General features: G+C 38.9%; 1 protein-coding gene across 2 annotated transcripts; it reads left to right on the forward strand.

Moving 5' to 3' along the window:
* Positions 1–1,747: 1,747 nt before the first annotated feature.
* On the forward strand, positions 1,748–11,103 carry rps15a (ribosomal protein S15a). Of its 2 annotated transcripts, none has more exons than XM_061680511.1 (5): positions 1,748–1,780; positions 3,003–3,140; positions 3,249–3,328; positions 3,532–3,617; positions 10,973–11,103. In XM_061680511.1, the coding sequence occupies exons 2-5, from the start codon at positions 3,008–3,010 to the stop codon at positions 11,064–11,066; spliced, it is 393 nt and encodes a 130-aa protein (XP_061536495.1). In that variant the 5' UTR covers positions 1,748–1,780; positions 3,003–3,007; the 3' UTR covers positions 11,067–11,103. The 2 variants fall into 2 exon arrangements, with proteins under 2 accessions (XP_061536495.1, XP_061536494.1); XM_061680510.1 differs by having other exon boundaries at positions 1,768–1,780; positions 2,986–3,140.
* Positions 11,104–11,558: the final 455 nt, after the last annotated feature.

An 11,558-nucleotide genomic window follows, 5' to 3' on the forward strand; every position in this document is an offset into this window, starting at 1 on the left:
GGGTGAGCTGGAGCCTATTCCAGTTGACTTGGGGTGAAAGGTACACCGTGCACTGATTGCAAGCCAATTGCAGTGCACAGACAGACAAAAAAACATTCACACTCACATCCACACTGTCAACTAACCTAACACGCATGCGTGGTTTTGGTATGTGGGCTGTACCTGCAGAAAACCCCCACTATTGAACCCCTCATGTCAGACAGGTGAGGCGGATGTGCTAATTACTCTTCCACCGTGCCGCATAAAAGGTTCTTGATAGATTGATAAAATTCTTTATTTCGAACATGTATGAAAGTCATTTAAAAAGAACAATAAGACAGACGAGACTGAAGTAAACTAAAAATAAAGTTAAGTTGTACGTATTCGAAAAAGAGTAGGAAGAGGTAGAAACGTATTTACTCATAGCCCTATCTCTACTTCCTTATAATCTTATATAAGTATTATAATATAATATATATTATAAATATTTCTTTATATCAACAGCAATATAGTATGATAGTAATATAATAAAAATAATAAGTTAGAAATAGTAAATACTATGTACTTATTCCTTCATATGCCAATAATACAAATTATACGAGTGTCAGCAATGTCTGACCTATTAATAAAAAGAGAAAAATCAACAACTCCCAAAAAATGTAACATAAAAAAACCAAACACATACATCTGTATAATATACATATATATAAATTTCTTCATTTTCCATATAGTAATAATATATATTTATATTGGAACTATTTCTGCCTCATATTTTGTAAATATCATTTGTTTGTCTTTGTTTTTAATCTGATTGATATTTGGACATTGTTTCATTGTTTCAGCCCCACCCTCAGTCTGTTGCCATGGTCTCCAATATTTGATATGCAGAATTATTATTTTTTTATTGTAGTTCTGAATTTTATTATTTAGAAGACTGTAGTTCTGCATTTTTGAATCCTAAAATTTGTCATATCCCTTAATTTATACCCCCGCCCCCTCTTTCTCAAAATATTTTTCTGTATGTTGCATGATAATAAATTGTTCCTGGCTTTGTATAGAAGTTGTGCTGTTTGAAATGCCACATTATTTTTATTTTTTATTGTAGACTTTACAAATAATTGGTTGGTGTGTTGAATGTAACCTACCCTTTGGACCACTCTAATGGCTGTTTTTTGTAGCTGAACTCCCATACATCTTGCCCCACACATCAGTGCAGTAATTTAAGTAAGGTAAAATCAGGTAACGAGTGTGGAGTGATTTGTTACCCAAAAAGTATCTTAATTTGGCAACTACAGAGATGCTTCTAGATATTTGCATCCATGTGTGTTTTATGAGAATTCCAGAAAGTTGTCTCCCAAGAATTTTCATTTCGTGCACCCTTCCCAAAACAATCTATCCCTCTATCCGCACCCCTGCTTGATGATTTGCGTATATCATGAGGTGTAGTGAAAGGTTCTTGATCTTAATACGTGTAAATTGTGTCAAAATGCGGGAAATTCTCACCCCCAGACTCACTCCACCCGCTCCCAAAAAGATCTAGAATATATGTAGTTATTCATCCTCACCACTCGAAGGCGCTAACTTAAATTATTTTAGACACATTTGTATTCCCAGAACTCATGAACAAAATAAATATTTAACAAATACGAACAAATGCCTAAAAATAAACATAGTATGAAGCTAATGTGCTGATTGAGAACATTCGAAAAGGAATTTTGTGAGAGTTGAAAGACAGTGGCCCATTTCCAATAATGCATTGCAACAGCTTTCTACTTCCTCTTTCCGCCATATTGCAGAACCGGTGAGTTGTCTTTTCATATAATCATGTACAATCTAGTCGTTATCGAGTGCATCTGGTTGTTAATACTTCCAGCTTGATAATAGGATTGAAACGTGTTTATGTGGTAACTTTTTGAAGTGGTTATCGTCATTTTCTATCACTTTACGGCATCAGTTGAGCGACTTTTTCCTATGGGCCATCCGTTCTGCTTGGGCCGAGCAGTGCTTACCTTATAGGCGCCCCTGTAAATGGCTAACTGTTTGGAATGGAGACAACATTTCGATTGTAGATAGACAACGCTTTGCAAGTTGTTCGCCAAAATTGTACCTAATTGAGTGTTTTCCAAGGACGGTGCCACAGAGGTACCTCATAGCGAACCACAGCTAGCTTAGAAGTGCGTTTGGGAAAGAGGTCGTGTGATGGACCGTGCTGTGGTGGGCTTTCCAGCTTAATGCCTGGAATGCTTACGTTTATACTGTAGTGGTTTTGTCATAGAAGTGCAGCTGCAACGAAAATGCCCACTTGTTAAACTTGCTGTCATTGGTTATCTCATAAGCCAGCGGGTCCGTTGTCTTTCTTAATTCATGTCAAGAATGTTTTGCGTTTTAATTGATATTGAGTCGTATATACATGGAAAACACTATAAGACCGTTCACTTTCTTCAATTTCTTGTTCATTTTAATGCCTGGTACCAGTAAATGTATATTACCTGAAGAATACAATGAACCTGACTAAAATGCCACTGATTCCATAATACTTCCCATTTGGCAAGCTCAAGTTTATTATTATAATTGGTTATCAAGAAAACTGTGTGAAATGGTTAGATATCAGCTCATAAATTAAACTCTTTTTAAGCTATTGTTGTGGTCATCATTATATTTGTCCACATAAATGTACCTTTAGTCTTACCATGCATTACAACTGATAAACATAAATGAAGATGTAATTTTTATTCCCATGACTGTACGTTTTGTCGTGGGCGTCCAGTCAAATCGTCACCTCCCAGTTATGGACTCTGGCTGTAACTCCACACAATATGATGAACATTGTCATAGTAGTGCTGTTTTATTTGTTTGTTATACAGTTGTTTAACAAAGTGTTGGAATGGTCAAGTCTGAAACATTGTATCTACGGCATTAATACAATTGCACAAGGCTGAGCAATTCCTCTGGATTTTTTTTTAAGTGAATGAAACATTGGAATCCTTCTATTTTTGTTTCATGTAGCATTTGGTTTTGTGTAGGCATCATGGTGCGCATGAACGTTCTCGCAGATGCTCTGAAGTGCATCAACAATGCTGAGAAGCGTGGGAAACGCCAGGTCCTCATCAGGCCCTGTTCCAAGGTCATTGTGCGCTTCCTAACCGTCATGATGAAGCATGGTAGGTGTTCATTACCTGTGTGGTTTCCCATGTTTAAAAATATGACACTTTGTCATATCTGTCACTCAGATGTACTTTGCTGGGATTTTCATATTAACATTGTTCCAGGTTACATTGGTGAGTTTGAGATCATTGATGACCATAGAGCCGGGAAAATAGTCGTCAATCTCACAGGAAGGCTAAACAAGGTAATGTTTTTTGACCCGCTTTTCATTGAGCAACTTCCCAAATGTTCACTCTGAAGTTATTAGCTTAATGACGGTTGCTTTCATACTTTGCTTGGTGTCAACTTATAGACCAATTATCAAGTCCAATTTATTTTTGGACTGCGACTCCAGATAAATGTATTTTATTAATTTGTGATTTTATTTATTTATTTATTTACTTGCAGTGTGGTGTGATCAGTCCACGTTTTGATCTCCAGCTCAAGGATCTGGAGAAGTGGCAGAACAACCTTTTGCCCTCAAGACAGTTTGGGTGAGAATTGCATCCTTGGCATTGCATTACACTACTTACTAGGTGTATGTAAAAATGTAAACACGAAATACTATTTGTATAACAGTTGGCTACTGTGTGGGTTGATTGCTTGGTCCTACACCCCACTCTGCATGCATGACCAATTGACATTTGCTTTATCCAGCTAACATTCTCAATGAAACTATAGTTTTGCTAAAAATTAGGTTTTTATTACTCTTGTTGAGCACTCCCCGATTATACCCGAAGCTCAAGGCACCGGGATGTGGTTACTCTATCCACCGCAAGGGATACCAGAAGTGACGTTGCAATTGTCAAACACAGCACGCTAGACTATACGCAATGGCGAGCAACGGGCTGGAATATGAGGAGGAGGAGAATTTCGAGGTACAGGAGAACCCGACTGAACTTGGCATTGTCAAACTGCACGTTTGAGCCGATCAGGGGGTCGGAACCTGACAGTGACGATGACAAGCAGCCAAGTAGCAAGTGTACAATAGAAAAAGAGTGGCCACTGGGTTGATTTGACGTCATGTCATAAGCATGTATTTTTATATAGTCATGGCTAGAAATAATGGCACCTCAGGGGTGCCAATATTTTTTAGCACGACTATATGTATTATATATTCATATGTTTCAGTGACACGGCGCAAGCTTTTACATAGTATGCAGTATCCCAATATATTGTGTGCCCCTTGCTCGAGTTGCTTTATAACACGCCGCATCCAAAGTCTTTTCCGTGTCTGTTGGCTTGTCATATAGGCAAAAGTACAGAAAAGTACTGCGTGGGTCTTTTTTTTCCTACTGCCAAATGCATAATAACTAGCCTTCACACAGATTTTATCGGCCGATAATTAGCATTTATGTCATTTGCCGATCCGATCAATGGGGTCATTGCTCGGCTCCGCAAAAGACATTTATTCCGCGTCGCCGTGTGCACAGTATATTTTAATCCAAAAGCTTGTTTATTTTTAGCCTTGTCGCATGTCTTTTGACATAGACCTGTAAATATCTGACAGCCAAAAGTTATTTAAAAAATAAAACTCGTCGGCGTGTGGAACAGACAACACGTCTGAGACAGACAACACGTAATGCCCGGCCGGGTCAGACAACACGTAATGCCCGGATCAGACTACAAGACAAATTTGCTCTTTCACGATTGCACAATGTCAGACTACTGCAATAAAATCTTGTATTCCGATACCACCGCATCCCGTTTTTTATGATCAGTTGGCTTCATCGTGTCAACTCAAATGCGACTGGATAAATTCGTTACCGTGGCGACGACAAGAGTGGCTCGTGCCGGCTGTATTATTAAAACAAAATGGGGGGAAAACGTGTGTTGGTGGTCACCGGTGGTCAGGACAGGAGAGGACGTTCGTTTAAGGCTTGCTTGAGGTATGTTCCTGTACTTTTAATACGATGCGGCTCGCAAGCAGGCAACAAAACGTTGTGTAGCCTAGCAAGCTACTGCTAGCACGAACGGTTGGACGTAAACATGCTGCCGTTATGTCGAATCATGCTCTAACGTTTCAGTGTGGGTGAAGTAATTTAATTACAGTAAGTTAGCACCCATTGTTTCTGTCATGTAATGTTGGTTTGACCTGACTGATTAGAATACACGATCTGACTAGAGCAGTGATTTTCAACCTTATGGAGCCAAGGAACATATTTTACAATTGAAAAATATCACGGCACACCAACAAACAAAAATGTCACAAAAAGTGGATGCATTAATTAATGTACAATACATTATTTACTTCCTGCCATCTAATAGAAGACCATTCATTTGTTCTGTCTGTCACTATGCCTCACTGGCATAAATAGAGGAACAAAGATACATTATTGTAAATAGAATTTTTTGAGCAATTAGGTACACAAGTATATACAGTAAATGAACAGGTCATTTAAATAGACACATTCCTCCATCTTGTGATCGGGTCGTTGATCGGTTATCGTTTTTTTAAACTCTGTGATCGGCCCCAAATATCCTGATAGTGTAAAGCCTAATAATAACCATAGTAGTCGTTGGTATATACAAGGAAATCCTCACCTCTTGTCTTCGCCGCTGCACCATGATGGTTACGAGATTTAGTTCTCTTGCTGGTGGTGTAGGTCCTGTTGGCACTGCAGATGGTTTCAGCCTGCTAAGTCTTTCTCAAAATACGCTGCTTTGAAGTGATCGGCACAGTTTGGAATGCTTGCTCGGCACCCATAGCTGACCACGTTTCTTCCCGTCGATTGACTTTCCCTATCTACTGGTCACATATTCCTTTTTCACTTGGAAAGCCAAAGAAACTCTATAATCACTTTGCAATGGCAGATGTGGTTTTTAAAGGGCTTCTAGAGTTATCAAGAAAATGTTTACCACCTTTGTTCTGCCAAAAGAAGGAGCGGTGGCCAGCACTCCCTGCAGTGTGAGGCTTTGTCACTCAGTGGAATTATAAGCTTCAGTCATGCCTTGAGAAGCATGTACAGCAAAATTTGGAGCTAGCGCCGCAGAAAGGGATTGTCCGCTCCCTGGATATGTTTTGATTCAAGGAGAAGACGGACAAGAAGCCATATGTTAAGAGTGCAGCAGTTGTTTTTTTTTAAATTATTTTAATTTTTATTTTGTTTTATTTTTAAACCCAGCAAGGTGACACAGCAAATGTGTTCAGCCATCTGGAAAAAACAGCAGATAAATATCAAAACACTGGACAAGGAACATGTGAGCCCCTCGCTCAATTACTTCTCCAAAGTAGCATTAAATACAATGTATGAACAATGCATTCAGTCCGGCCTACAGTCGAAAAGTTAGTCAATGCAGCTGCCATGATTGTTAATACTATGTATTACGGTAACACGCAGGCAATGCGCCCTGGTGCCAACTTGAACATAAGTCTAAATTGTGAGGCTTTTATTTTTAAGTTGTCCCTCCCAGGATGCTGGCGGAGAGGCAGCGTGTTACCGTAACGCATAGCATTTACAATCGTGGCAGCTGCCTTGACTTCAACTGCAGACAGGCCTGACCACAGTGGGAAAACTCCAAGAGTAAATAGAGAGCGAACTCACAACTTTGGAGTTTGCGACAACTGACTTATGGTCAAACAGAACAATGGAGCTCTTTGACAATTCACTAGGTTGATGGGATTTTCAAGTGAAAAGTCGGTGCTTGCAGCCTACTGATATTGGATTTTATGCCTAAACTGTATTTGCTTCTATTAAGTTGCAGTTCATGATTGAACTCTGCAGTAGCATATTTATTCAGTTAACACTTGGTAAATTTGAATTTCTTGGGTAAATTTTTTAGCCATCATTTATTCTTATTTAACAATTAATTTTTCACGAAAGACTGCTTATATATTGTTTGTTGAAAAGTAGTGCAATAAAAGTAGGTTTTCCCTAACATGAGGAATAATCGTATTTATTATTTTGACCATAATCGTGCAGTCCTGTGCTGTGTACTTTTTAAAGGCTGGCTTGCTGCTTGCTAGCATCGTATATACTCACATGAAACAAAGTTACCGTAGTCATCAAAACACTTTGGCCTGGGGTTAGGCATCGTTTGAATTTGAGTGATTCCAGTCACGATTCTGGTTCCTTATTTTGAATCCGGTTGCGAAGGATTCTCGATTCCGATTCTTTTAGGGGGCTGGGTCAAAAAAAGTTTGCATGGTTTAAATAAAGGGTGTCCAAATTATGAACATCCATTTTCTTAGCAGCCCGCAGCATAGACTAAAATGAACATTTTCCTCTGAGTTCTTTATAGCCAGTTTCAATATCCAACCTATGAACTAAAAGGCAATGTGTGTGGAGCTAACCCAACAGACTTAATATTTATTAATTGTTTCAGCTAAAAGTTAAATATAGCATTGTTAGAATCATTTTGGGACTGTTTTCATCACGTCAAATTGTTTATGTGCAAGTTGCAACTTGACTTCCTGTTTTAAGCTTGTAGCCTTTTATTTTGAAGGGTACACGCGGGAACTCAGCATTTTGGCATGAAAACTAATTTCACACGACACCGATTTAAAAAATAAAAATAAATAAATAATAATAATAATTTTAAATACAGGGAGCCAAATGGTATAAAACGATTCCTTACCCACTGATGAGGCACAAGGTTAGTGTTTATGATACTGTGAGACGTTTATGTGAATTTTGTCCCAATTCATTGTGTTGTAAAGTTGCTACGGTGAAGTTCTAGCTCAATGTTAAGCTTTTTTTTTTTTTCTGTCATCGGCTCTTACGTTGGTTTGAAGACTAAAATAAACGCTAAAAACCATCAGTGCAAAAGTGCAACCAACCGTTTACCTTGTTAGCTGTCTCAATGTTGGCATAGACATTTTATTTTTTCACTCACCCAATTCACTAAGAGTTGACTTCACTGAAGCTCTGCGCAGTGTAGGCTGAGCCTCGGAGCGCGTCAGACGCTACACATTGTGAAAGCCTTCTTTGCACAATATAATTTTATTCCAGGTGTAGCACTGAGGTGACTGGTCATTAATTTTAACATGGTTAATGCGATGGTGAGTGGGGCGAGGATTGCACGTCTTATGAAGCAAATTGGACATGTGGACCGAATGAAAGCGTTTGGATGGTTTAAAGAAAAAAGAAGCAAATTGGACATGTGGACCGAATGAAAGCGTTTGGGTGGTTTAAAAAAAAAACGTTCCACTCCCTATTTCCACATATACTAAATAACAGACATACATTTGTGAATGCCTGGATGCACCAGAAAAACAAAACAAAAATTGCAAACAAAAAACATTGAATGGGTCTCTCCATTCTATTTACAATTATAGACTCATATGCTAGCTATTGTAATCCAGTGAGTATGAGGACTATACATCTGATTTAAAGATGATAAATAGGGCTAATATTCCATTGGATTTTTCACAATTTTGCTGTCAAATTATTCACAAATTGTAAAAAGGGTGTCTACATATGATAGAACGCTTAAGCTTTGTCCCTTACAATGTTATCACCCCTCCCCCCCCAACCCAATGCTAAGGTGCAGGACATTTTTCTCTCATCCATTATTGAGAGTTTAGTCTCTCACTGTTCTTTCTGGGTGTTGCGTCATAGGTCAAGCTGCACATAAACTGAGGGCCTACTGTTACTTGCCTTTTGAGTATTGTACATCTGAGCAGTTAATGCTAATTCTACTGTTGTCTACTGCTGTTGAAATCTGCTCTATCTTTTGTCATTTTTGTTTTGTAAAATGTCCTTTAAGTTAAATGATAGCTTGGATGCTACAAGTAGATGACATGGTGTTTTTTTTTTTTTTTTTTTTTTTAATAAATATACATAAAATATAATTATTCCTGTGGGTTTATTCCAAAGCTTGAAACTTAACAGTTTGTGAAACTAACAAATATTTGGGAATGTTACAAATTGTTCAGCTTTTGAGTCATTTTTTCTTCCCTTTAGTTGTATTTAGTTTCCAAAGGCATTCTTTGATTGACTTACGGTCTTGAAACTTGGCTTTGGGAAAGCTTGATTAATTTGCTCAGTCAAATTATATCAGTGTAAAATGTTATGTTTTGGGAGCCTTTATAATTATTCTGGCTTGATTTTAATATGTTGTTAGTCCTGCTAAATGTGACGTCTGAGTTGAATTAACCCTGACCTTAAATCAAAATTTTCTGCCAGTGTCTGAGCATGGAAACTATGTACAATTCCAATCAAGTTGGGACGTTGTGTTAGACATAAATAAAAACAGAATAGGTTGAACATGATTTGCAAATCATATTATATATACTATATTTAATTGAATACACTACAAAGAAAAGATATTTGATGTTCAATCTGATAAACCTTGTTTTTAGCAAATAATTATTAACTTAGAATTTTATGGCTGCAACGCGTTCCAAAAAGGCTGGGACAGGTGGCAAAAAAGACTGAGAAAGTTGAGGAATGCTCATCAAACACCTGTTTGGAACATCCCACAGGTGAACAGGCTAATTGGGAACAGGTGGGTGCCATGAATGGGTATAAAAGGAGCTTTCCTGAATTGCTCAGTCATTCACAAGCAAAGATGGGGCGAGGTTCACCGCTATGTGAACAAGTGCGTGAAAAAATAGTCGAACAGTTTAAGAGCAATGCTCCTCAATGTATAATTGCAAGGAATTTAGGGATTTCATCAGCTAAGATCCATAATATCATCAAAAGGTTCAGAGAATCTGGAGAAATCACTGCATGTAAGCGGCAAGGCCGAAAACCAATATTGAATGCCCGTGACCTTCGATCCCTCAGGCGGCACTACATCAAAAACTGACATCAATGTGTAAAGGATATCACCACATGGGCCCAGGAACACTTCAGAAAACCAATGTCAGTAAATACTGTTCGCCGCTACGTCCGTAAGTGCAACTTCAAACTCTACTATGCAAAGCAAAAGCCATTTATCAACAACACCCAGAAACGCAGCCGGCTTCTCTGGGCCCGAGCTCATCTAAGATGGACTGATGCAAAGTGGAAAAGTGTTTTGTGGTCCGACGAGTCCACATTTCAAATTGTTTTTGGAAATTGTGGACGTCGTTCTCTGGGCCAAAGAGGAAAAGAACCATCCGTACTGTTATGGGCGCAAAGTTCAAAAGCCAACTTCTGTGATGGTATGGGGGTGTGTTAGTGCCACTGCCATGGGTAACTTACACATCTGTGACGGCATCTGTGACGGCACCATCAATGCTGAAAGGTACATACAGGTTTTGGAGAAACATATGCTGCCATCCAAGCAAAGTAGTTTTCATGGACGCCCCTGCTTATTTCAGAAAGACAATGCCAAACCACACGTGTTACAAAAGCGTGGCTTTGTAATAAAAGAGCGTGGGTACTAAACTGGCCTGACCTGTCTCCCATTGAAAATGTGTGGCACATTATGAAGCGTAAAATATGACAACGGAGACCCCGGACTGTTGAACAGCTTAAGCTGTACATCAGGCAAGAATGGGGAAAAAATTCCACCTACAAAGCTTCAACAATTAGTGTCCTCAGTTCCCAAACGTTTATTGAATGTTGTTGAAAGAAAAGGTGATGTAACACAGTGGTAAACATGACCCTGTCCCAGCTTTTTTGGAACGTGTTGGAACCATAAAATTCTAAGTTAATGATTATTTGCTAAAACAAGGTTTATCAGTTTGAACATGAAATATCTTGTCTTTGTAGTGTATTCTCTTAAATATAGGTTGAACATGATTTGCAAATCATTGTTTTTATTTGTTTAACACAATGTCCCAACTTCATTGGAATTGGGGTTGTAGTACAGAAGCATGTAAATTGGGACGCACAAATTCACTTTCTAAAATGCATTTGTATTTCTTGTGTGGAGTGAACTGACACAAATTGTGAATTGTGGCCTTCTTTGTCTGCAGATACATTGTACTGACCACCTCAGCTGGCATCATGGACCACGAAGAGGCCAGACGGAAACATACAGGAGGCAAAATTCTTGGATTCTTTTTCTAAAATGTAAACTGAAAATAAAATCAACCAGGGAAAGGTTTTTGGTCCTCTTGATTTATTTCATTTTGTCTTTGTCCATTTGGAAGGTTGGCTCAGAAAAAGGTGTCACACAGTGTGACTGTCATGAGTGAATATCTACTGTCTTGAGCTGCTCAGAGCATCTGCTCTGCATTCCCATTTCCTCCATTAGCCTGTAAGAACCCAGACCCATTTATCCTTAGAGGAAAATTATGTGGGCGGCGCGGTGCATGACTGGGTAGCACATCTGCCTCACAGTTCTGAGGATACCAGTTCAAATCTGGCCTCGCTCATGTGGGGTTTTCATGTTCTCCCCGTGCCTGCGTGGGCTTTCTTCTTTTTATGTATGGTAGGTTAAATGAAGACTGTGAATGGTTGTTTTCTTAATATGCCCTGCAACTGGCTGGTACCCCGCCTCTTGCACAGAGTTAGCTGGAATAGGCTCCAGCATGCCTGCAACCCAAGTGAGGATAAGTG

The sequence above is a fragment of the Phycodurus eques genome, chromosome 6 (assembly GCF_024500275.1).
Source record: "Phycodurus eques isolate BA_2022a chromosome 6, UOR_Pequ_1.1, whole genome shotgun sequence".
NCBI lineage: Eukaryota > Metazoa > Chordata > Actinopteri > Syngnathiformes > Syngnathidae > Phycodurus > Phycodurus eques.

Excerpts from the sequence above, each read along its gene's own strand:
- rps15a (XM_061680511.1), top strand. The coding sequence starts at position 3,008 with ATGGTGCGCATGAACGTTCTCGCAGATGCTCTGAAGTGCATCAACAAT. Across the intron at positions 3,329-3,531 it reads TCACAGGAAGGCTAAACAAG|TGTGGTGTGATCAGTCCACG; the intron begins GTAATGTTTTTT and ends ATTTACTTGCAG. Across the intron at positions 3,618-10,972 it reads TTGCCCTCAAGACAGTTTGG|ATACATTGTACTGACCACCT; the intron begins GTGAGAATTGCA and ends CTTTGTCTGCAG.